We start from the raw sequence: 26,201 nt of genomic DNA, 5'->3' as shown, positions 1-26,201 counted from the left end.
ACCTAGGAGCCCCAGTCATGAGCCCCACACCAGGTGCTGTAGAAATCCAGGACAGAAAGATGGCCCTGCTGCAGAGCACTGACAATCTATCAACAACTCGCTGAAGAGATGGGGAAACTGAGGCAGGGGGCACCGTACAGTCACACAGCAAGTCCATGGCAGAAACGGATCACAAACCAGGAGGCTTCACTTTCTAACCCCCTCCTCATACCCCTCTCCCAAAGCTGGGAAGACAGAACCCAGGAGAGTTGAGTCCTACTCTGACCACCAAACCCCACTCCCCACCCAGTCTAATTCCAGCTTTGCCACTGACCTTCACCCCTCTCTGCCTCAGTTTCCCCTCTTGCCCCTCACGTATTTAGGCTGTAAGCTCTCTTGGGAAGGGTCTGCCTGTACAGCCTCACCCAAGGCCCCTGGCTGCTACCCTGATGCCCCTCAAAGAGGTGCCCCGCAAAATCAGTTTCACTCGGGGAGGCGCAGCAGTCCCCAGGGGAAGCTGCTGGCTGAATCCTCGAAGAGTCGCGCTCCAGGGGGTTTCCCACATTGCCCTCTGCAGTATCGAGCTCGGAGCCACTTGTGCACGCAGCAGGGCTCTGCTGCGTGGGACTGGCCCCAGCGGGGAGGTCACAGCCAGTAAGCAGCTCGGCCCACTCACACCCAGCTGCCTACAGTGAAGGGGCAGTTTCACCCGGTTTACCAGCTGTCGGCCCCACAAGCCGAAGCAAGATCCCAGACCCGTGAGCAGCAGGGTCCAGTGGCCAGGACTCCTGGGCAAGTCACATCCCCTCGCCACAGCTGGCTCGCGTCAGTGCCAGGAAAGCTTTGGACCACAGGTGCTAGAGGAACAAAATGCGAAGGTTTCAGTGTGATCCGAGAACAGGTGCTGGTGTCCCTGCTCTCCTCTGCAGCACCCCAGCAAGCCTTGGCCCAGCCCGACTGGTCTGTCTTGGGTCACCGTCCCTTCTTTGCAGCTGGGGTGCAGGTGAGACGGGCCGTAGCAAAGGGCTGTGCTGGCTAGGCCTGGCTTAGCAGAGGGGGCAGGAAATGAACGGAGAGTTTGTAGCTCTTGCTGTGGGAGGGGCATGGAGGCTAGTGGTTAGAGTGTAAGGAGTCCTGGGTTCATTCTACACCTGCAGCGAAGACCCCCTCAGCTCCTCTGAAAGGGCAAGGCCTGCCCAGAATGCTCCTGGGAGGGGCGGCCTGCCTGCTCTGCACCCTCCCGGCTCCCAGGATGCGTGCCAAGCCCTCGTTCCAGCGGCCGGGCCACCCGGCAAGTTTACTGGCGCTCTGCAGCAGCACGGCTCCCAGTCTGCTCATCGCTGCCTTGGGCAGCATTTCAACACGGGCCCTTCCGAAGGCGGGGCGAAGGACAGGGAACCTCACACCCCAGGCTGGCTGCACCCTGCACCCATGACGCAGTGCCAGGGTGCAGAGATCGGCACTCATTGCCAGCACCCAGCTCCTCACTTGCTTTGCAAGGACCTCCAACTGCCTCAGCAGCTGGCTACCAGCAGCAGCCTTCCAACAAGCCGGGCAGTGTAAGTGGTTTTGCTACCATCGACGGTGGCATCTGCATTGGCCACAGCAGCCGCTCTGGTCTGTCGGGCACACCCCCAAGTTCCTCCCATGCAGCTGGGCCCATGGATTTTACCCGCCAAGGAAACAACCCTTTCATGAAAGCAAGTTGTAGGTAAGAACTAAAATAGCTCCTGGCGGCGCTTCAGCGACCATGTCCAGGAGGCAGCTGAATAGCCACGCAGGGGCACTGACCGGCCAGGGAACCGTTTCTCGTCAGCTGCAAATCGGAACAGAGACCTGGAAAGCAGCTGGTAAGAGCAGGCAGGAGTCAGTGAAGAACAGACCATTGTAGCATTCCAGTTAGCATTCCACACAGGAGGGCAAGCAACAGAATATTGGCAACATGTACAAGTGCTAGAAATCCAGAGACTACGAGGGGTGAACTAGAGCGCGGGGCATTAAATGAGGGTATGGCTGTAACAGACAGAGTGGTAACCTGGTGGATGTGGTAATACCAGGGTATAAAATAAGCAGGAATGACAGAGTAGGTCATGGTGTGGGGGAGCGGCACCATACGTGAGAGAAAACATCCAGTCAAATAAGGGAAAAACCTCTAATGAATCTAACTACACCATAGGAGCTCGATGGCTAGAGATTCCAGGCTTGAATCAAAAGAGTGGAGCAGAAGGAATATCCTACCGACCATCAGATCAGGATGGTGCCAGGGACTGTGAAATGCTCAGGGAGATGAGAGAGGCGACAAAGGCAGAAAATGCAGTAATAATCGGGGGTCCTCCAAGGAGCTGTAGTGGGGCCTGTGCTGGTCAACACATTCATTAATGATTTGGGAAAGCAGGTGAACAGTGAGGTGGCAAAATCTGCAGATGATACAAAATGACTCATGGTCGCTAAGTCCAAAGCTGGCTGCGAAGAGCTACCAAAGGATCTCACTAAACTGGGGGAGAAAACGGGCAGATTCGTATGGTAGGTTCTCCATTCCCCTGATCATTTGAGTAGCCCTTCCTTGCAGTTTGAATTCCCTCTTTCTTAACCATAGATGTTGGAAAAAGTAACCCCAACTACATATACAAAACAATGGGGTCTAAATTAGTAGTTACCGCTCAAGAAAGATCTTGGGAGTTGCCATGGACCGTTCCCTGAAAACATCTGCTCAGTGTACAGTGGCAGTCAAAAAAGTGAACTGAACGTTAGGAACCATTAGGAAAGGGATCAATAAGACCGAAAACATCAGAATGCCACTATATATATCCATGGTACGCCCACATCCTGAACACTGCAGGCAGTTCTGGTTGTCCCATCTCAAAAGAGAGATATTAGAATCGGAAAAGGTGCAGAGAAGGGCAACAAAAATGATCAGGGGTCTGGAACAGCTTCCATAGGAGAGATTAAAGACGACATCTGAAGACAGGATGCTGGGGTAGAGAGACTCTTGGTCTGACCCAGCGTGGCCGTTCTTAAGTTCTCCTTGAAAGGGCTACAAAATTCTCTGCTTGCCCCTGCTGCCCTCTGTTGGCCAGCCGCTAGCACACAAAGAAGGGTTCTCAACTCATGTTTAACACAGGCCATTGCCCTTGAGGGTTGACAGAGGTTAAGCGTCTTGCTCAAGGGGCGAGTTCGGGACACCTGCCCTGCGCCAGCCCGCCCCGGACTGCAGATTGTTCCACTAGAGCTACAGCAATCGCCGCCGTGGAAAAGGAGAGCCCATGCCATGTGACCCAGTTGCTCCCACAGAGCAGCGTTTGGGAACCTCTGCACCAAACCCATTAATATATTCCACAAAGAGGTTTAAAAGCTGCCCACCCCATCTGCCTCTCTCAGCTCTGCCCACCTCCAGCATCTCACCCACTCCTCCTACGCTGAGCCCAAAGGGAACCTCAGTGCCTCTCACGTGGGCCCAACCGAACAGCCCAGGGTAAGCTGCCTCCATGGTACGGATTCTTTCACAACCTATCCCAGACACCAGTGGAAGCCCAGCCCCACTGGCGTGCCAGACGCAGACAGCCCTGCAATGCTCTGCGGAAGCACGGCGCTGGATGCAGGGTCGTTACACTCCTGCCGAGCGCTATGCAAGTGCGTGCTCAGCGCCATCTAGGCAGCCGCAGTTCCACCGCACTCTGAACAGTCTTGTTTTGTAGCCCCCTGGATGTAACACACAAACCACGGCGCGAAGCTACACTTTGTTCTGCTGATCGTTCACGCAGGGAGCTGAGGGCACGAGGGCTCAACTTCGGGAGGGAGAGGGCAGTGACTGCATGATTAAAAATGGCACTTAGTCAGCACGGAGAGGAGCATGTGGGGAGCTTCACCAAGTGGTAAGAAAGGGATTTGGTTTTCCAACAGTGCTAGAAGCTTGGGGAGGCGGAAATTAGGGTGGTTCTAATACCCTTGTTTTCCAAGCATTTCTGAAGTTGTATGGCAGAGGGGACATCCGCCCTTCCAGACGATAGCTCAGTACCAGGTCTCGTGGCAAGCTATTGCTGAGACCACCCTGCAGCGCGAAGACAGACCCAGAGCACCAGTTACTTTCTAAGATGTATTGTCATCTCCACCAAGTCATTACAATGTTGGTTACAAGTGCGCACTCCAAAAGAACAGGAACAAAAAAGCCATCACAGTGTTGTTAGGACTAGAACATCAGTCCCGCGACCGATATGTTAAATGATACATTTCAGCCGTAAGGCAGAGAAACAGTTTACATTTAAAATGTAAAGGATTTGTTTTAAAATGCCATTTGAGTTAATTTCAACTAAGTACAAAAGGTTGTTAAATTACAAACACCAACAAAAAAGTACTTCCATTCGAAAGCCACATCTGCGTGAAACGCTCTCAACCCGAAACAGGCAGGTGGGGGCTCTTCCTCCCTCTCCCCGTGGCTGGGAATTCACAGGCCAAGACACCGCTTGCTTTATAGTAACTCGCTGAACGACTCAGATGCGCGCTGCCCCAACGTGTCCAGGGCTGAATAGCAACCTTTGTGCCAAGTTCCCCTAACGCAATTTGCAAACAGCTGAGAGGCCAAAGCCAAGCTTGAGTGTAGCTGGGAGCGGTGCAGCGGTCCCTGCAGGATCTATGCTGCAGAGACGCGACCGCAGATCGCTGCAGCATGGGCAAGCCAGGCTGCTCCATCAACCACAGTGCTGCAGGGCCAGGCTTCGGACTCCTAAAACAGGGATCAAGGCTATTTCAGAGCTAATGGGAGAGGAACTGATTTATGGTATGTGCACAGCCAGTGTTCCTCCTTGGGGATCAGACTGAGCAGCCCCCGTCCTTGGAAGTGGATCTGTTAAGGCTGGTTGCATCACCTTCCACTTACACAGAAGCAACACCCAAGTGCTGGGTACAAATTGTACACAGGATTATCCTGCCGAGCCGGTTTGCCCAAGAACAAGGCTGAAGGAAAAGCAGCCTGCAAGCAAGAGGACAGCTCTTCAGAAAACCAAGGGCATGCCTGGAAAGCTGCATGCTCCTCTTTGGGTCCCATTTAGTGGAGAGTCCCAAGGCAGCAGGAATTCTGCCTTTGCTGGATGAAGCGTGCACTGGTGGGGCAGCCGAGACTGGACTTTGCCCTGCCTCGGCGCATACTGCTTCCAGTCTGTTTCAGGTTGAGAGTTTGCACACACTTGGACAACAGAAACTTCCCACAACACAGTTACCAGCAGGGCTCGCTCCAGAAAGAAAGAGGAGGAGCTTCTAAATTAAGTGGTGACAACGGCCAGCGTGTTCCTGTCAGACTGCTAACACTCAGCGGCCCTTTCCCAGACATCTAAGCTTAAACAATGGCAGAAATAAACTTGCTAATTTCAGAGTTGAAGAAACAAAGGTAACATCAGATATTTCCTTGGGGAGGTGGTTACATTCCTGGCTATCTGACCAACAAAGATTCCTATAGCCAGCTTAACAGAAAGGGCCAGTTCGTTTTTAAAACAAAAAACCAGGACAGAACCAAGCCAGCTTCATTCAATATGCTACAATGGGAAAAGGCCAAACATTTAATAACAGGGGAAGGGGAATCACAAGAACTTGTAACTAAGGAGCGACCCTTGTGTTCAGTATTTCAACGCCCTCCATGACCCAATGAATGGGGGCAGCGGGGAGAGAGGCAGTTTGCAGGAGAGCCCCACTAAACACCTAAGAGGGAAGAGTGCCCGGCCCTGGGCACAATACTGATGCGGCAGGGCGCTGCAGGTGCGGGCCCGCTGGCCTCACCTATGCACGGCGAAGGGGACGTCTCTTGAGTCAGAGCTTCCTGCTTGCTGGCGGTGCCGATTCCGGGGCTGGAACTTCTGAGGTGGGTGTCCCTACGTATTGCTCCTTTCCTTCGATTTTTCACTTGTGCTGTCCTAGAGGGGGAGGATGCAAGCCACAAGGTTAGCACGCTCTCCACAACATTCACAAGCTCTCAGCACAGGGTCACTTCTATCACCTAGGTGGGTCAAATGTTCCCCACACCAGGGCACTAGAAAGCAGCCACCGTCCTCCCACCGCCCTTTGTCTCGGCTGCGCCACCAGATTCAACCTCCAGGATCTCGCTTCAAGGCAAACTCTGTCTGCACAGTGGTTATGTTAAATAGGCCAGTGAGGAGATGGGACCCGAGATTTCCTCACTGTTACTGGTTAAAGCCAAGCATCTCGGAAGCACCTGTTATCAGAGGATCTCAAAGCACTGAACAAAGGTGCACATTCTTCCCATTTTATGGATGGGAGAAACTAAGGCCCAAGGTCACATAGCGAGTTGTGGCAGAGCCAGGAATCGATCCCAGGCCTCTGCCTCTTCTCCTGACGCACGGAAAGCGACCCCGTGGTTCTGCACACGCTGTGACTGAGGCTCAATAAACTCTTACTGTGCACTGGACGACATTTACAAGGACACCAAAACACACACAAGTGCGTAGTGCTGGAGAGGGTAAATGGTACTCAGCAGAGAACTGATTCTCATCGTCTCTGTACAGACTTTAAACCTGCCCCTTAAGCCTCTACACGGTCAAGGGGTCAGCATTTATTTTTCTCAAGAAATCACAATTTCCTAAGTGAGAACTGGATTTTAAGTATCTTTTTCTCTAAACAAAAAGGAAACCAAGAGTCAACTTGGGACTTACTTTGTACGTGGGTTTAGATTTAAAGTATTTAGAAACTCAAATTAACTGGAGCCCTGCTTACAACCTGCAACGAGAAGCTGGAGTTTGGGACACGTCAAAAGGTTAGACAGTTGAAGATTTTCTTGAAAACAACACATTTCTTGAGGGGAGAGAGGGAGGGGGGGAGAGAGACACATCGCAGGCCACTGGGAAAACGGCTCCCACAGGGTCTCCCACAGCAGCGCACAGCAGAGGGGTCAGTACCTCGGGAGGCGGCGGCTTGATAGTCACGGGCTGGGATGTTCTTCGTGGAGGAGAAGGTTTCGGCTGTACTTGCTGCTGGACAGTGTTGTAGTAGGTGACCCCTCCATACACCTGGGCCTGGGCCTGCATCTCCCAAAGAACAGAAAGGGTCAGTTCTTCCTGACATGGGACAGGACGCGGGGTGCAGCTGCCCAGGCGTCCGCAGGCTTCGGCCTGGCTTTCTTTAGAGGGTAAAACAGCTTTAAAAACAGCATTCTCTAAAGCCAGAAGGGAGCAGAGCTGCCCTGGGAGCGCAGCCGGTTAGGGTTCACGGTGCGCTGCGGAATGCAGTTGCCAAGCTTTGTCTGCAAACACCTGAAAAAGGAGTGACCTAGAGGAGCACACTCCACTCCAGACAGCTTGCCCAGGCAGTCCAGGATCACTGGCAGAGGCCTTGCTGCCAGGGTTAGTTGTCTGACTGGGTCAGCCTACAGCTAAGCTGGTTGGATTCTTAGATGGTAAGGTCAGATGGGGTCATTATGCCCTGCATGGTTTTTCCATAGGTCATATCATGTTTCCACTTTAAAACAACAACTGGTCTGTGCTCAAGGTAGCTGATAATTCCCCATCATACCCAGACCATGTCCAGAAGCCCTGGGGTCCTGTGCTTACTCCAGATCAAACTTTCTCTTTTCAGCTAGGCCAGCAGAGAAGGGAAAGGTCAAAACTGTTTAGGCAGGTTAAGAAACTGCACCTCTTTTGTCTTGCCACTGAGTGTCACCCGTGTGCCATTTGCAAGACAGCCTCAGCGATAGGAGGTTCTGACCTGCCCCAACTCCCATCATTAGCAGGATGCCCTGGAAAAGCTCACACGCCCCCAGAAAGTCAAGACCTCGAGACAAACACTATATGGCTACAGGACTTGAGCCAGTGGACGTACAGGCCTGGCAGTTAAGAGACAGCCCCCATCTGGCTTCCAGCAATTCACACAAGAACCTTTCCCAAACCTTTGGAACTGTGATGTCACAGAGGTTGTTCCTGGCCCAAAAGTGGCCTCTGGGCTACCACATTGCTGAGATCACAAACACCAGACCGTGTCCAGCCTGCTGTCTTGGTTTACAAGCAAAAGGAAGTAGGCTCTAAAAGAGAATCCTGTAATTCTCTGTGCCTGGCTTAGCTTGGACCATGAACAGACCCATCTAGTTAATGTACTTCTAGGCAGCTTCAATTTCCTGGTTCTCTTGCCCTGGTAGAGAATTTAAATTCTTGACCCAAATGATACAACCACCACATGCCATCAGGGAGTTTACAACTAAAATTCAAATGCGGTCCCAGTGTGGGTGAACCAGGGAGGTCAGATCAGGCTCCTTCTGTTCCCCAAAATGAGTAGGAAGCAAGATGTTTTCCTCATTCATGCTCTTTACTAAGATTTAGTCTTAAAGTCTGCTTTAATAACCTAGTGTGTTGCCTCCTCTAGGGAGCAACCCCACATGGCAGGGAGACCAGCTGCTACTCCAGGCTGTCTCAAAGGCCTTACAACATATGGACCCAACCGGGATAGGATTCCATAGCTCCATGCTTAAAAAACTGCTGCTTAAGACAACCGAAGCGTGCTGTAGCCAGCTTACCTGTGAGCTGGGATACAGATGGGGAGGTGGTGGTGGTGGGAGTGCTCCTGGGGGATAGGGGTAACTGGGATTCCCAAAATTCATGACTCCGGGAGGGGAGAAATAGGTGGGTGCGAGCAGCTGCTGTGGGGGTGGCTGCCCAGGAGGCATGGAGACTGGTGGAGGATATAAGCCAGGGTTAGCCAAAGGTGCTGGTGTCTGGTGTGGATGTAAACCTAGGAAGTGAAACAAAATAAATCCATATGGAATGTCACCTCTGAAACCAACGCATCCTCAGAGAAGGCTGGGATTGTTTGGTTGCCAAAGTGAATTAGCATCTCTGGGTTAGCCTTGCTCTGACCTTCGCTATCTTAATAAGGAGGGCGCTTATAGAACAAGAGCACTTTGTGAAAGACTGCTTGGCTCGCGATCATGACAGACTAACTCCTGCACTGTTTAAAGACAGGAAAGTTCACACACAAATAGCAGAATGCTGACAGCGGCCTCCAGTTTCCCAAGAAAGCGGTGAGTCTCCTAACATATGGATCATATTAAAACGGACTGGACAGTGTACCAGTAAGTTACTTACTATGGGGGAAACAATCCTGCATTAGCCTTTGGGCAAGTCGAAGAGACCTGCTGTCTCCCTGATTGCTGGGATCCTTCACATCTAATTGCTGCTGGGTCAGAGAAGCAGCAAAGCATTTCCCATCCAGAAGGAGGAGGGGGATGGGCTGCTTCAAGCTTTCCGTTAAAACGGGGATGAGACTTAACCAACTATTCTGCACAAAACCAGCAATGTTCTACCCAGAAGTTTCCAAGACACCCTCAGGAGGTCTTGGACCTGCACTGGCCATAAGCAAAGGAGATGCAGCAGTTAACAAAACATATTTACATGGACATATATGACATTTAACAAAGATCACATCACTTATTCATAGCAGCACCATGGGAGAGAGCATGGGGGAGAGATAGCTCAGTGGTTTGAGCATTGGCCTGCTAAACCCAGGGTTGTGAGTTCAATCCTTGAGGGGGCCATTTAGGGATCGGGGCAAAAATTGGGGATTGGTCCTGCTTTGAGCAGGGGGGTTGGACTAGATGACCTCAAGGTCCCTTCCAACCCTGATATTCTATGATCTAATGCTTAAGAAATGGATACACACCTTTGTCAACCTTCATCTCAATATTCAGAGATGCTACCGTAAATGGCTATGAAATTGAAGGGCCTTTGATTTTAGACTTAAACAGATCAGCAACGTTCACATTGCGCTTTCCATTTTCAAAATGCAATGCAGATGCCCACTAGTTTAGCCATGAGCTGGTAGGTGAATATGCCTCATTTTACAGATGGGGAAACAGAAGTTAAATGCCTGGGCCCAGGCCAGAGGGAGTCTACATCAGAGCTGGATTACAGCTCAGGAGTTCTTGATTCCCAGGCCTGTGCTCAGACAGGACCTTCCCCAAATGCAAGGTTAGCAAGTTTGCTGGTGAGGGCAGGGAGGTGAGAGACGGTGGCTCACCTGGATGTGGGAGGTGCATTTCTGGCTGTACAATCATACCCTGGGGTGGCAACGGGGCAGGATTCTCGCTGTGTGTGTAGATTGGTCCCTGGAATTGCACTGCAAGAGAAAACGGTTTGCGAGGAAACAAACGTTATTTAGCTTATTCTGCTGTAATGAGAGTCACGTTGATTACAGAAGTCAAAGAGAGCCACAGCATTTGAGAGCTGTTGTATTAGAAACGCTGCCAACTGCGTATGCCATCCAGTAATGGGATCACATGCCCAACAGGATCCCAACAGAGGGAGCGCTCCCAGCTATCTCCTATCTGTAATGGAACACACACCACTTACGTAGCTTCCTCCTTTAATGCTTTGAACTTCTAGACTGATTTTCAGCATCTCATTTACTCCCCAATCTTTCCCTCATAAAATGTCAATGAAATGATTTCTACCATGTTTCAATTTCCACTTCTCATGATCTAGAACAACGGCTGAGTTTCCAAAGCTGCAGATGACCACACAATGATGAAGGTAATGGCGGTAGGTGCTTTACAAACTAGGGCAGAGATTAAATCCAGAAAACTCTTGTCATGGACGTTTAAGAAAGATTTCAGGAAAGCATTTCATATTAAGCTTTGAAATTGTAACCATCTCTATATTGGATCTATAACTAGTTGACCATGTCCCATTTAAGAGGAAGGATCTCTTCAAGTACTCATGAAAAGCTCCCAGTAATTAACTTGGTTTTATGTCTGTACGAAAACACATCCCTTCCCACTGATGGAGCAGCTTCTTAAGTAGCCGGGAACCCCACCCATCCCCCCCACTGAAAGCTCATTCCTGAATGTGCTAAAGAACTGAGTGAAGAGGGACTGGAGCTGCAGAGGTCACTCACGTGGATCATAATAGTGCCCTTCCATGATGCTGATGTGCATGGGGGGAGCAGGCTCTGGAACTGGTGGCCGCTGACGCTGGGATGAGTAACGTTTTGCACGGCCCCCCTGTACTCCCTGAAAGAGTTCAAAGGCTTCTGTGAGCCACAGAGAGTTACAAAGAGGAATTTGTCACTGCTCTATCCAGCATTACACACCCAACCTACCTGGAAATCTACATTCAGCTTAAAAAAACAAAATGGTAAACGCGTCTACACAAGGAAAGGAGAAATGCTGGTGTGCCACAGCCAGGTTCAAACCATTAAAGCACAGAATCAAATCAACACGTTGACTTAAAATTACTAAAAAGAAAAGTTACACTCCATACAAGATTCCCAGCTTTACCATTTCCTCCATCCTGTTAAACGGAGGTGGTGGTCCAGCTCCCATGTGCATATGATTAGGAATACCTAGGAAAAGAGACACACTGGTTACTAAGTCTTACACTCGTCTTCAATAGTAAGTGATCTTATGCATCAGAGGCATTGCTAGAAGTCATCTGCCCACTTACATGAAACGCAGTACAGAAAATGTCACCGTTTTAGAGGAGTTACTGCAGTAAGAACAACAACATATGCCTTGCAAACTTCAGTGAAAATGTATATATCATGAGGAGCTTTGACGATGATAATGTCCTTAAAACTACAGCAGGTATTAGAGAAGTTAAGGTTTTATACATTTCAGTACTGAGTACAAACGGACTCTACAATTATTTTACCATTGCGCGATTGGCTCTGTGGCTGTACAAAGTATATATGAAGAGGAGAATCCTGAAATGGAATATCCTGGATAAATTATACAAGAAACACAGACCAAGTCTGCTAGCTTCTTCCTAAACACATCTTGGCTTCAACTCCTACTCTCAGATGAAAGCTCTCACCCTATTGGGAGAGTCTGGGGCCAGGATTGTGTCTAGATCATAAACAAGCATCTTTGTGGAGCCCTATAGCTCCAGTTGAAACTCACTAAGCAAGACAGCCCTTATCATGGGTTTCTAATCATCCGTTTTCAAATTCAAGCAGCAGCAGGTCACACGCCACAACAGGAGTTGTGGGGACAGCTGGACAAATTTAGGAGTGTGATGGGATGACAGGGTTGCTTGTGATGGTGGGGGGCAGGGCTCAGCAGCCATGGGGCTCACTTCCTCTTTACATCTCATGTTCCCAAAAGCTCATGCTTCAGGGATCCAGCCGGCCACACACAGGGGTCAAGGAAGGGGATGTATTTGGAGTTTGTTCTGGAGATGGGCACTGGCCGGGGTGGGCCAGGGCTCAGAGATGGCACCGAACATTCTCTCTCAGGCACTTGGTTGGCTGGTTCTTGCTCCCATGCTCTAACTGATCGCCATGTGTGGCGTTGGGAAGGAATTTCCCCCAGGTCAGATGGGCAGTGACAGGGGGATTTTCACCTTCCTCTGCAGCGTGCAGGTCACTTGCCAGGATTATCTGGGGGTGTCTCATTTCCCAGCCACTGCAGGGACCTCAGTCCCCCTATTCTCTGTCTGTGGCACAAAATAATCTAGTCTCCTGAGGGCTGGGATACTTCGATCTCATTCTCGCTGGCTGGGGTTAGCCTGCGGCTGCGGTGGTGTGGGTGGCCTGTGACAGGAGGTCAGACTAGAAGACTGGGAGGTCCCTTCTGGCCTTGAACTCTGACTACATGTAAAATCTCAATCTCCGTGTCATAGGTTTAACCCCCCACCCCCACCCCAAGTGCCCTCATGTGGCAGGCCACGCCACAAGTGCGTCTGCCTCAGTTTCCCCTGTCAGGCAACCCAAGGACTCCAACTTCAGCCTCTCTTGCTTCAATAATGCCCTTCCTTGGAGCCGTTTTATTATGAAAACCAGAGTGTAAATTGTCCAAATCCCGAGTTCTAATAATCCATTTATCACCCCCACTGCAAGCAGTCCTTAAAAATCACATCCTCTCGACCATTCCACAACACATTCCAGCATCTTCCACCACCCCCGGAATCTGTGTCAGTCCTCCTCTGTCCCTCTGCCAGGACAGCCACCTTAGCTGGAGTACAAACCTGCTCCTCCCAGCAGGAACCCCCACTGCCTCTCTGCTGGAGATCAGCCTCGCCAAGGGAGCATCCCCCACGCCCCTGGCCCCTCTGCTGTCAGCCCCCAGCTTCAGGTCTCTGGCTTAGACATTCATAGGCAACTCTCTCTGCTGCTCTTCCTGCCTTCAGCCCTGCCTGGCTCTGGCCCCTACTATTACCTCCAATCCCCCAGGCTCTGCCCATTCTCACCGGCTGCTTTTCCTGACTGAACCAGTGTGCCCCGAATTACTTGGGGGCTCCCTCTCAGATTCTCCCAGATCCTTCATAGCCCCTTATGCTGTCCTGAAATCTTAACTGGCCAAACTGGGAGCAACTAGTCTGGCATAGGGCAGCTGGATCTGCTTCATTTTCTGGGGCCGGTCACCCTGTGACAGTCAGAAACTGATCAGAGCTACTTCCAACACAGTGCGAGTGAGCAAGGCAATTATCAGGCATGCACAGGTACCGGTTACATTGTTAATATATGTTTATGTGTGGAATGCCTCCCAAAACCAGTTCACCTACCCAAATTTCTCCTAAAAACTAACTCCTGCCATCGCCTCCAGGACATGGGAGGCGGCAGGAAAGGCTTGCTACAAGGGGATGCTCAGGAAAGTTAATCCGAATTCAAGGTGTGAATGAAAGTGGAGTAGTTAAACCACATTAAACCCTGGTGTGGATGCTCTTTATTCAGAACTAAAGTGGCCTTAAAAAGAAGGGAATTATCCAGATACACACAAGTCTCATTGATCATGTGGTAGGAATATTACCAGTTGTACTGGTACAATTATACTGCGATAAAACCTCATATGGACACTGGACACTTATTCCAGTGCAAATGGATTTTTCTGGGTTAGCTTAAAGCCCTTCCCCCAAAAAAGGCCACCCTTCATCAGCATAAGAGTGTCCACAGAATGACTTATGCAGGTTTGACTGTATCCAATTTAAAGTCCCACCTTAGCTTACATTGGTCTAACTTTCCTGGGTAGCCAAGCCATGAGTGCCCTTGCTTCAATCCTGCCAGATTCCACTCCAGGCAGCAGGAGAAACTGCCTAGCACCCAAGCTCAGTGCACAAGAACAGAGGATTTCCCATTCCCAATCAGACCATTGGTCCATTTAGTTTGCGGTACCACGCTACACGTAGCTAATTACGGAACGTTGTACACAAAAGGAGGAAAATTCCTTCTGTTTGTCCCAGACGTACCGCCCTTCGGTTTCATCGAGTATCCCCTTGTTCTCACAACATGAGACATGGCAAGAGAGGGAATGATTAGTTCTTATCATACTCTCCCCAGCCTCAAATTACTCCACTTATTTTCTATGAATTCCAGGTTAAATAACCCCTCTTTCTGGAGGGTTGGGAATCTCTTGTCATTACAGGAGTCTTCACCAGCTCTCTCTAAACACTTTTTTGGGACCATATCAATCTCTACTCCTATCTATGGGAAGGCAGCTAATACCAGAACATAGTACTCCCAAGGAGAGTGTCATTATTGTTCAACATTCCACACGTTGTTTGCTTAATCCACTCAACCATCCCATTGATAACAGCTGCTTTTTACTGGGCAGATATCCTAAAGGACCCATATGTCTTTCCCTAGTTCCTCTCAAAAGATGCTCCACATTTAGAGCCCTTCAGCTCCTACAAGAAGTTTACATGTGTTTACGTGCATTAATCCTCCCCGCATCATGCTGTCCAGTCTGTCTTTCAGTCTATGTGCAGTTTCACAATCCTTCTGTTATTAAACTAAGGAACTTAGTATCAGCAGCAAACCAACTGATGTCTGCAGACAGGCACCAGTGACATGCAGCTTTTGAGATTGAGGCGAGCCAGCAACCCGCCTAACAGCAAGGAGTGTCGGGGAATGCTTGTCAAATACAACAATGTAAATTCTTATTCCTCTGCAAAGGGCCTTGGGACCCTTATCCATGGAAAGCAGAGAGGATCTGATTTAAAGCGTTCTACTCCAACCAAGAGTAAATCACATGGAACTCAACGTACCTACCCCTGAGATCACAGCCTGCAATTCCAGCAAGCTAGGTGCTCTGGCACTTATGCGTAGACAATTAACCTATTCCTCAAGCTCCGATTAACTGTCAGACCATTATAGCCACAGCAGTTGTGTTGCACTCAGTGGGGAAAGCCAATGAAAACCCAATGGCCCATGGCACTTACCCCGAAGTTCCCGAGGCGGTATGAACGGAGGCTGTCCTTGGGTCCAGGACTGCTCGGTTAGATTCAACTGAGTCATGTCTTGCTCGAGTCCATCCATGCTGGATTCTACTGGTGTCTCCCAACTACCGGCCTTCGCAGGCGGAGGGGGCGTCACGACCTGCACTGGTTTCGGAGGCACAGGTGTCAATCCCTCTGGAGGCGGAACTTCATCTGCCAGCTTTCCTGCATCGCCAGCTTTATTCCTGGTCCTCCTGGCCCGGGAATAGGATTTCTTTTCGATGGGTCTATCTGGTGGCGGCTGTACAGAGTCTGTACTTGGGGTCTGGCTTTCCAAAATGATCTCTTCCTTCTTGGCAGGACTGCTGTGAACATGCACACTCTCTGCTTCAGGAGAGGGGTCTCTCTCCGGGGCTTGTTCAACACGCCTCGCCCGGTAACTGCTCTCATGTTTAGCCTGCTCACCTGTTCGAGAGAGGTGCTGGCTGTTTGCTTCCACAGCTCGGTAGCTTGGACGGTTCTCTTTGTAGCCACCCACCCTCGGAACGTTTCTGGCTGGGGGCATCCTACCCATGCCTGCGGAGTGCCGGCTGATGAAGGTTCGTGTCGGCAGCGGAGCACTATCAGAGTCCTGGTGTCTTGGCGGCTTGTTTTGCCTCTCGTTGGCCCAGTTTGGCTCTCGCTGCGGAGGGCTCCCAAACCTTAAGGGGTGGGGGAGGAAACGCAAAGGATCAGAAACAAACCCCTGAGTTGCACCACTGGGAAGTATTTATGAGCACCAGGGCTGCAATTACCCCTTAAGATCCTTTCCCAAAGACAATACACCAAGGCAACCTATTCTACCTGCCCATCCTCGAGCTGGCTTCCCCCAGAGCCTGAAGCTTCTGCTCCTTAGTAATACCAGAATCCCCACAATTCCAAGGCATTCCTCTCCCTGAGAAGCAGCACCCAGACAGGCAGGAACCTGAGTCTCAATCTGACGCGGACACAGCAGAACATCATGCACCCATTAGTTCTTTGCCCAACCCCCGCCTTCAAGTCCTTCCCAGTTTGATGCTTAACATCTCGGTGGCTGCAAGAAGGCTGATCTTTCTCCCCAGTACACGAGGGGCCTTCTGATTGGACTCCCTAAGGCTTTGGCAACTCACCGTGGTTTGCGCATCCTCCTCGGCTTGATGTCGTCGGGATCGTGAGCCGACCTGATGTCATAGCCGTAGAGCGCAATCAGCTCCTGCCTGCTTTTGGGGGCTTGCTCATCTTCCCGGAATTTGTCATGCTCCCAGCGGCCCTCGTCTTTCCAGAGCTTTCGCTGGCGACCCTTCGGCCTGGAGCAGGGATATGGAGAGACCCAACAGGTCTTCGCAAAGCCAAGGATATGTGGGTGGAATGGGCATGGACGTTCCAGACAGTACAGAATGCAAACAAAGGCTGCTTATTTCTCGGAAGGGGTGTGCATGGGAGACCGTGGAACACCTCCCCTTCTCCAACTCCATTCGCAGACTTTCAGGACTCAGAGAGTCTCTGCCCTGCCAGCCTGGGGAGGTAGACAGGATTTCCTTGGGAACCCGCCACTAGCACTCCTTTACATCAGCAAAAGGGTCACAGTTCAGCAGCAGGAGACTCAGTGTGGGCTTTGGTAGCATTACCAGTCCCTGCTGCCTTAGGAGCATGTGGAACCAAAGCCAGGCCTGGCAGAACACTACCACTGGACAACTGGGCCACCACATGGCCACTTCTCACAAGTCATAGAATCATAGAATATCAGGGTTGGAAGGGACCCCTGAAGGTCATCTAGTCCAACCCCCTGCTCGAAGCAGGACCAATTCCCAGTTAAATCATCCCAGCCAGGGCTTTGTCAAGCCTGACCTTAAAAACCTCTAAGGAAGGAGATTCAACCACCTCCCTAGGTAACGCATTCCAGTGTTTCACCACCCTCTTAGTGAAAAAGTTTTTCCTAATATCCAATCTAAACCTCCCCCACTGCAACTTGAGACCATTACTCCTCGTTCTGTCATCTGCTACCATTGAGAACAGTCTAGAGCCATCCTCTTTGGAACCCCCTTTCAGGTAGTTGAAAGCAGCTATCAAATCCCCCCTCATTCTTCTCTTCTGCAGGCTAAACAATCCCAGCTCCCGCAGCCTCTCCTCATAAGTCATGTGTTCTAGACCCCTAATCATTTTTGTTGCCCTTCGCTGGACTCTCTCCAATTTATCCACATCCTTCTTGTAGTGTGGGGCCCAAAACTGGACACAGTACTCCAGATGAGGCCTCACCAATGTCGAATAGAGGGGAACGATCACGTCCCTCGATCTGCTCACTATGCCCCTACTTACACATCCCAAAATGCCATTGGCCTTCTTGGCAACAAGGGCACACTGCTGACTCATATCCAGCTTCTCGTCCACTGTCACCCCCTAGGTCCTTTTCCGCAGAACTGCTGCCTAGCCATTCGGTCCCTAGTCTGTAGCGGTGCATTGGATTCTTCCGTCCTAAGTGCAGGACCCTGCACTTATCCTTATTGAACCTCATCAGATTTCTTTTGGCCCAATCCTCCAATTTGTCTAGGTCCTTCTGTATCCTATCCCTCCCCTCCAGCGTATCTACCACTCCTCCCAGTTTAGTATCATCCGCAAATTTGCTGAGAGTGCAATCCACACCATCCTCCAGATCATTTATGAAGATATTGAACAAAACCGGCCCCAGGACCGACCCTTGGGGCACTCCACTTGATACCGGCTGCCAACTAGACATGGAGCCATTGATCACTACCCGTTGAGCCCGACAATCTAGCCAGCTTTCTACCCACCTTATAGTGCATTCATCCAGCCCATACTTCCTTAACTTGCTGACAAGAATACTGTGGGAGACCGTGTCAAAAGCTTTGCTAAAGTCAAGAAACAATACATCCACTGCTTTCCCTTCATCCACAGAACCAGTAATCTCATCTTCGAAAATCTCCCAGTCTGCCAAGTATTTAACACGGAAGCCAAGAGCGGTGATGTTTTAGGTGCTGGCTCAGGACTCAACCTCTCTTTAGCCAGGGAAGTTTCATGAGTTTTACCTACCTGACTTCCTCCTCCTGGGCCTGTCCTCGGAGATCATGTTCAAAGAAGAGCCCTTTGCGGGGTATGTAAGCAGGGTTCTTCCGATCCTCATCATCATCCAAGTGCTTGGGGACCTTTTTCCCAACTTTATTCTCAGCTGGTTCAGTGCTCTCCTATCAAAATCAGAGAACTCATTACACTGCAGCAGCCCTTCTATGTACAGCCAGCCTCAACCCCAGGGATCCCACAGCACACATTAGATATCTACCTGCCCATCCCCGCTTTGTCTCTCGCCAGTCACAGCACCTTTCGGGTCAGGTTTCTCTTCCCCTTTCTCTGCTTTTCCTGTGGATTCACTGGCATTGTTACTCTCCTGCTTCAGCTCCACCTTTGAGCTTTCCTCCTCACTGTACTCCCCTTCCTCAGCCTGAAAACAAACATCCAGTTGCTGAGACAAGATGACGTGATGTTAGCAGCAGATTCCCCAGTGAGTTATAGACTATGTGCCTAGATCTCCACAGCTCCAGCCAGCCCCCTATCCAGTACCTCCTTCCAGTGCTAAAGAGGGCCAACCGTTTAACACAGAGGAAGGGAAGACCAGACTGATTCCTTTCTCCACAAATACCACAGAGCAATCCTAGGCCACCAACAGTCTAGAAGAATTCAGAGTAAATGTTGAAGAAAAATCACAGCGCAACCAGAGCCTCTGATCTCTACACCACAGAGCCATTTGTACAGCACCGTGAGAGACACTACCGGGGGGGGGGGGGGGGGCGGCTCATGTCATCAGGCTCTGCTGCTCACATGGACCAGCTCTCCTTTCCCCCACTGAAGTACTGGACCCAGCCACTGCTGGGTTTCTGAACTCCCTGGAACTGCATGGTTGGCTGACTTCAAGCACTCTGCTAGCAAGAGTCTGACCTCGTTTCACCCTCCGGGAGACTGCAAGCCTTGCTCTGACTGGAATCCACACTAAAAATAGTATTTGCACGATTAACACGACGACTGCTCTAGTTTCCCTTTCAATGCTGCGTGTTCACATGTGAATTGCTGCTCCTTTTATTTAAGTTTGGAAACACAGATTTTGCATTATATTTAGGTACAGCGGGAGAAGAGAGCTGTACTTAACTCACATAGCAGGGCCAGTACATTACAGTCATGGGGTGTAGGGGGGGGTTAGTTCAGTTGCTCTGGAGCTATGGTTATTGGGTCCCTAGAGCCCCATTATCTGTATTTTCCAGAGATTTAGCTGCAGTTTGAACACAGGCCTCTGTATAGAAAGTATTATCCTGAGCAAGTCGGAAAGGGCACACTACGGAGAGAGGGGAAGAACTCATGATTTCAGAGCCCACCTCCCCCCACACATTCTTACCTGGCTTTGGAGCCTGCAGCAGCCCCCGTGCATTCACTGCAGGGAATGATACACTGAAGCAATGGCATGCCCAGCTATATACTTTTAAGCAAGCTTCCTCCCCGCCCCTTTCTCTGCCCCCCCACTGATTGTTTTGAGAGCTCTTTTTCCCCAGAAAGTTTCACTGAGCTATGCAGCACCCCATACACCTCAGGGGAGAAGTGTTTTGACCCTAGAACAGCTGGCAGGTGGTCATGGCCACTAGCAAACTTCCCAAAACATCCTTCAACCTCCTAGTCCTACTGTCATACACAAACCGTCCACGGGGCACTAGGCCAGTTTGCTGTCATGGCTGCCTTACTGAACAAACCGGCTGTCCTCAGTGACACAAACAGAGGGAATTACTGACAAGAAGTGTTCTCTTTTGTGAGAAGTGAATGGTCAGGCCACATTACTGGACACAGCTCAGCCTCAGTATTACTCTTTCAGCCAAAGAATAAGCTTTTCAAGTTCAATATTTATGTCTGAGTTACAGCTAATCAAGATATAGCAAGAGCTCTAATCCCCTTTCCTTTACCTCCTGCTGCCGTTTTAAAGTCTGTCCCCTGATCTGTACCATTTGCTTTCACAAAGGAGCCAGGCCTCAATTTTAAGTCTACTAGTACTGTTTGTTGGCAGGGCAGCTCTTGGACCAGAGACCCAGTCAGTTTAAGGCAGGCTAGACAAAACACTAGATTCACAGATTCCAGTGCCAGAAGGGACCATTGGGACCTGAACGCTTGATTAGCAAAGGTCAGAGACCCACCCCCAAATAATTCCTAGAGCAGAGCATTTAGAAAAACACCCCACCTGGATTTAAAAATGGCCAGTGCTGACCACCATTGCCCTTGGTATCCTCTACTAAGATAATATACTCTGGCACTGGCCAGAGGGACAGACTTGATATCACTCAGTGGGATTTTCCATTTATAACTTTGACAATTTATGCAACACAGCCAGCCCCAAGTACCACCAGGCTGGATGCAAAGCCTTGCCTGTCATCCCATTTCTTGAGACAAAGGGAAACTCTCCAGCCAGGGTCAGTAGAACTCAGCAAGGCATATGAGCTGGTTTCTGTGCTAAGATGATGCACGAAAAAGAAGCTCTGAAGACTATTCTAGGTGTCAATATAAAGAATACACTCACCTCGGAGTCTTCTGCACTTTCATAATCCGAGAGAACAGCTAGAGAAGAGAAAAGGGAAGTTTGGCATAAATGCTGCAATAATGGTGTTTTCTCCAAACATGAATTAGTTTTGAATTGTAACACTTAGGGCATAACTCATCAACAGTCCAGTGTACAGACACACAAAGCATTCAAACCACAGACGTGCTAAGCATTAATATTAAACTGGCCCTCAATCTCCCAGCTGAACAGCATAACCAATGCTGGACCAATGCTCCATCTAGCCCAGCGCTAGATGCTTCAGAGGAAACAAACAGAACAGGCACTCAGACTGTAGCAGGGGAAGCAGACAGACAACTGGCCTTTCAAAGTGGCCTCAGAATAGGCATCTCACTTCTCCCTCCCAGCAGGACAGACCAAAGATACTTATTACTCACCATCTCCTTCGATGCCATCTTCACTTTCCTATTGAGAGAGAGAGAGACACACACAGACATATTACTAAGAAGAAAAGGAGGACTTGTTGCACCTTAGAGACTAACAAATTTATTTGAGCATAAGCTTTCGTGAGCTACAGCTCACTTCATTGGATGCATTCAGTGGAAAATACAATGAGGAGATTTATATACACACAACATGAAAAAATGGGTGTTATACACTCTGTAAGGAGAGTGATCACTTAAGGTGAGCTATTACCAGCAGGAGAGTGGGGGGGAGGGGGAACCTTTTGTAGTGATAATCAAGGTGGGCCATTTCTAGCAGTTGACAAGAATGTCTGAGGAACAGTAGGGGTGCGGGGGGAACAAACAAGGGGAAATAGTTTTACTTTATGTAATGACCCATCCACTCCCAGTCTTTATTCAAGCCTAAATTAATGGTGTCCAGTTTGCAAATTAATTCCAATTCAGCAGTCTCTCGTTGCAGTCTGTTTTTGAAGTTTTTTTGTTGAAGAATTGCAACTTTTAGGTCTGTAATCGAGTGACCAAAGAGATTGAAGTGTTCTCCGACTGGTTTTTGAATTCTTGACGTCTGATTTGTGTCCATTTATTCTTTTACGTAGAGACTGTCCAGTTTGACCAATGTACATGGCAGAGGGGCATTGCTGGCACATGATGGCATCTATCACATTGGTAGATGTGCAGGTGAACAAGCCTCTGATAGCGTGGCTGATGTGATTAGGCCCTGTGATGGTGTCCCCTGAATAGATATGTGGACACAGTTGGCAACGGGCTTTGTTGCAAGGATAGGTTCCTGGGTTAGTGGTTTTGTTGTGTGGTGTGTGGTTGCTGGTGAGTATTTGCTTCAGGTTTGGGGGCTGTCTGTTAGCAAGGACTGGCCTGTCTCCCAAGATCTGTGAGAGTGATGGGTCATCCTTCAGGATAGGTTGCAACAAAGCCCGTTGCCAACTTTGTCCACATATCTATTCAGGGGACACCATCATAGGGCCTAATCACATCAGCCACACTATCAGAGGCTCGTTCACCTGCACATCCACCGATGTGATAGATGCCATCATGTGCCAGCAATGCCCCTCTGCCATGTACATTGGCCAAACTGGACAGTCTCTACGTAAAAGAATAAATGGACACAAATGAGACATCAAGAATTCAAAAACCAGTCTCTTTGGTCACTCGATTACAGACCTAAAAGTTGCAATTCTTCAAAAAAAAAAACTTCAAAAACAGACTCCAAGGAGAGACTGCTGAATTGGAAATAATTTGCAAACTGGATACAATTAATTTAGGCTTGAATAAAGACTGGGAGTGGATGGGTCATTACACAAAGTAAAACTATTTCCCCTTGTTTATTCCCCCCCCACACACCCCTCACTGTTCCTCCGAAGTTCTTGTCAACTGCTGGAAATGGCCCACCTTGATTATCACGACAAAAGGTTCCACGCCCCCCCACCGGTAATAGCTCACCTTAAGCGATTACTGTGGTTACAGTGTGTAACTTAACACCCATTTCAGAGTAACAGCCATGTTAGTCTGTGTTCGCAAAAAGAAAAGGAGTACTTGTGGCACCTTAGAGATGCATCCGATGCAGTGAGCTGTAGCTCACGAAAGCTTATGCTCAAATAAATTGGTTAGTCTCTAAGGTGCCACAAGTACTCCTTTTCTTTTTGCGAATACAGACTAACACGGCTGCTACTCTGAAACCTTTAATCACTATGGATCTTTTGAGGAAGAGGCAGCCTACACAGAAATCATGGGCTCCCTTAATAAAACTGGAACCAGACTGCTGGCTCAGAAGGTTACTGGGGGATTATTTAAATTCGTGGCTTTCCCCCAGCCTACATGGGCTGAGGAGCACTCAGCTCAGACACACGACTGCTAAAGAGGTCAGAAATATAAATGTTACGCTGTATCCAGTAAAGAATAGGGTGGAAATTAAGACTGAACTGGAAGAGGAGATCAGATCACAGAGGTAAATTCCAGAAAAGTAGCAGAGTATCAGACCAAGGAATTTAATAAAATAAGCTCATGATCAAAAATAAACTGTCTATATATTAATGAGAAGCCTAAAAGCAAAAACAGGTGAACAATGAACATGCCCGAAAACAGAATAGGAAAGTGGCATAATAGGTCTGATGGAATGACAAGATACTATAATACCGGTCTATAAACTGCATAGGAAGAACAATTAGATTGGACAGGTGGGCAGAGCAATATCCTAAAAGAGTTCACAAAAATCTACTGAAAAAGAGGAAGACAGAACAAATACAACCCCTAAGAGTTATACTACTGGCCTCCTGATGAGGAAAAGACAATGACAAACGCAAACAAGAAATTCCGTGAGCATGTCAGAAACATAAAACCAGAGAGAGAATTGTTAAGTCCACCAAAGGCATACAGCCAAGGCAGAAAGAGTGTTTTCAGCTGAGATGTATACAGTCACTGAAAGTTGTAAACACAGTGGTATCCATATGGCTAACAAGCTACGAAAACACAAGATTAAATTTTAACACAATTTCACTCAACACCATTTTACCTGACTGAATCCATTTCAAGAGTCCCGTTTGTTTTACATTTCTCTGAAGTCTTATTCGGGGTCAAACAATACACTTATCAGCTGACCTGTCAGTCTTGATAATCACGTTAAGCTTTGCTAACTAGCTGTAAAATTTCATGAGAAAGGATTGTGGACCAACAGATGGAGTTATTAATCTAAAAGTCCAGTCCCAGACCACCTGAACTAAATCACCTGAGCAACAGTGTCTGTACAATGTACTGTCTGCTACAGTGGAAAGAGATGAGGAAAGACGTGGTTCTGGAATGAAAAAGGATTACTGATACATAATTTTTCAAGTCAATCCAATAGTGGTTCCAGCCCTACTCTAATGTATGAGGATGTGAAAGGAGGATGTGAAAGAACTGTCTACTATTCTGCCCCTTAATTGTTACCTTGCCTGTTTGGATCAAGGGTTTAAGTCATTTCTGTAGCATGTGCATGAAGGAAGGACAGCAGGGGTGTGTGTTGCAAATAAGATCTTTGAACACAGACTAACAAAGTTAAATCTTACTGTGCAGCAAAGATCAGTTTGATAAGGGGAAGGGTTAGGAGATGGAATCCAGGGTTTCTAATCAATTCCTCTCTAAATACTTCAGCCCTACTATTCTGAATGAGGGATATTTAGCAAGATTTTTAGGATGCTGGGCCCATAAGCTTGTTGCCTATTTACACATTTCTTGTTGCAAATGATTACTTTAAATTGAAAGTGGAAGTTATTAAAAACACACCCATTTGACAAGGATACTGTCAAGTTCAGTATCACTTTAAAAACAAAGCTGTCTTCCCCACAGTACTACCACCATCTCGGATGATCAGAAACAACAGAATGTAAAGACATCCACCCGTCCTTGCAGAGCTCCACGGCAAAGCATTTCACTTCAGCACCAAGAGTTTCTCTTTCAGGGTCAAGCCATGCTGGTGTTATGTTTAGGTTGCAGATGCCCCAGGTGGTATTTAGCATCCTTCCCTTGAACTGCCTTCGGTTTTACAAAAAGGGCCAGGAGGCAGGCTACCCGCTCACACCACATGCTTGCCCCAGTCACCTCCCCTTACCGACCTGCCCCATGGGGCTCAGTCAGCCGCATTTGTTCCACAAGCAAGTCCCAGCCTGCCCCCCGAACCAAGCGGGAGAGGGCACTGGCTCCCCCCACCCAAGCCTCAATACACCAAGGGAAGAGACCTGTCCCCAGCCCGGATGGGCGACACCCTGGCAATGGGGAAACAAGCCCACACCGCCCAGCCCCCTTCCTCTCTGGGGGCCCAAGCTCACAATCCACGGAGGTGACAAGCACCCCCCAGCCCCTCAGACCCCGCCCCCCCCAGATGCTGAACAGGGCCAGCCCCCTCCAGGCAGCCCCGGCTCATTTTGAGCCCAATGGCCTGCCCCAGCCTCGATCACATTCTCGGGGACCCCCCCCCCGGAACGGTCCCAGCCCCTCCCCCAAGGGACACTCACCGCCCCCCCCCCGAAACCGCCCCAGCCCCTCCCCCCCAGGACGCTCACCAGCCCCCCCCCCACGGAACCGCCCCAGGCCCCCCCCCGGGACGCTCACCGGGCCCCCCGCCGGAACCGCTCCAGCCCGCCCCAGGCCGCGCCCCCCCGGCCCCCTCACTCACACACTCGGACTCCTGCGGGCTCTTGGCGGCGCCGGCCGCGCTCTCGGCCCCGCGGCCCCGGCCCCCGGCCGGCAGGGTCCCGGCGGCGCTCCGGGCCGGTCTCGGGGGCGAGGCGGGGGAGCCGGAGCGGGCCGCGCCGGCCGGGGAGTCGACGCTGTCGGAGGCGGCCGAGTCGGACTCGTCCTCGCTGTCCTGGGAGGCCCGCTGCCGCCGCCTGTCCGCCATCTTGGAGGGTTGGGGGTGGGGATCGCGCAGGGACCGACGGGACGGCGAGCGGACTACAGCTCCCAGGATGCACCGCGGGGGCACCCGATTCCGGCCCCTCCCTGGGGAGGGGGGTGTCAAAATTATATTTCCGGGCAGCCTGCTCCACTGCTCCCAGAATGCTTTGCAAGAGAGCCGGGGTACCTGCCCCGCCCTCAGGGAGGCACTGAGCGTGGGGCGGTCCCATCCCCGCCTGGGAGGGCGGGGCTATGACGTCATGTTGTGACAGCACGATGACGTCATGCTGGCATGACATCATTGCCCTGCTTGGGGCAGATCGCAGCCCCTTCCCTCCGCAGACCCCAGTGCAGGGCAAAGAGCCCCACTGGGCACTCCCCCCCTACTGGGCGCTTTCCCCCCCTCCCCCCCCGATTGGCCAGGGCTGGCCTGGGGTCCCCTCTGGAATCAGACCCACTTCCCCGGGGGGAAAGGACAAGTGTCAGATCCTGGGTCTGGGACCCGGCTCACTAATACACCACGGGGGGGCTGGCCTGTTACGGGGCTCGCCCCTGCTGCAGGAGACCACTGCAAGCGAAGTGAACAACCGAGGGTTAGCTGGGCGTGTTACGCACAAAGGTTTCATTATGCTTTGGACACCGACAACCCCTCTCACACACACACTTTCCTGCACA

The 26,201-nt window shown here is 50.2% G+C and overlaps 1 protein-coding gene across 6 annotated transcripts; it reads right to left on the bottom strand.

Moving 5' to 3' along the window:
* Positions 1-4,058: 4,058 nt before the first annotated feature.
* On the bottom strand, positions 4,059-25,548 carry CASC3 (CASC3 exon junction complex subunit). Of its 6 annotated transcripts, none has more exons than XM_077806122.1 (14): positions 25,306-25,548; positions 21,114-21,141; positions 20,698-20,735; positions 18,430-18,588; positions 18,183-18,334; positions 16,265-16,441; positions 15,120-15,817; positions 11,243-11,307; positions 10,861-10,975; positions 9,985-10,083; positions 8,486-8,700; positions 6,879-7,007; positions 6,636-6,712; positions 4,059-5,879 (listed from the first exon to the last, which is right to left on the bottom strand). In XM_077806122.1, the coding sequence occupies exons 1-13, from the start codon at positions 25,528-25,530 to the stop codon at positions 6,677-6,679; spliced, it is 2,136 nt and encodes a 711-aa protein (XP_077662248.1). In that variant the 5' UTR covers positions 25,531-25,548; the 3' UTR covers positions 4,059-5,879; positions 6,636-6,676. The 6 variants fall into 6 exon arrangements, 4 of the variants coding, with proteins under 4 accessions (XP_077662248.1, XP_077662249.1, XP_077662250.1 ...); XM_077806123.1 differs by having other exon boundaries at positions 6,636-6,699; XM_077806124.1 differs by having other exon boundaries at positions 6,879-7,001; positions 25,306-25,546.
* Positions 25,549-26,201: the final 653 nt, after the last annotated feature.

Source organism: Eretmochelys imbricata, chromosome 27 (assembly GCF_965152235.1).
Source record: "Eretmochelys imbricata isolate rEreImb1 chromosome 27, rEreImb1.hap1, whole genome shotgun sequence".
NCBI classification, from domain to species: Eukaryota; Metazoa; Chordata; order Testudines; family Cheloniidae; genus Eretmochelys; species Eretmochelys imbricata.
This window is presented reverse-complemented; position numbering and strand designations above follow the sequence as displayed.

Excerpts from the sequence above, each read along its gene's own strand:
- CASC3 (XM_077806121.1), bottom strand. The coding sequence starts at position 25,530 with ATGGCGGACAGGCGGCGGCAGCGGGCCTCCCAGGACAGCGAGGACGAG. Across the intron at positions 15,818-16,264 it reads AGGAGGATGCGCAAACCACG|GTTTGGGAGCCCTCCGCAGC; the intron begins GTGAGTTGCCAA and ends CCACCCCTTAAG. Across the intron at positions 11,308-15,119 it reads ACCGCCTCGGGAACTTCGGG|GTATTCCTAATCATATGCAC; the intron begins GTAAGTGCCATG and ends CTCTTTTCCTAG.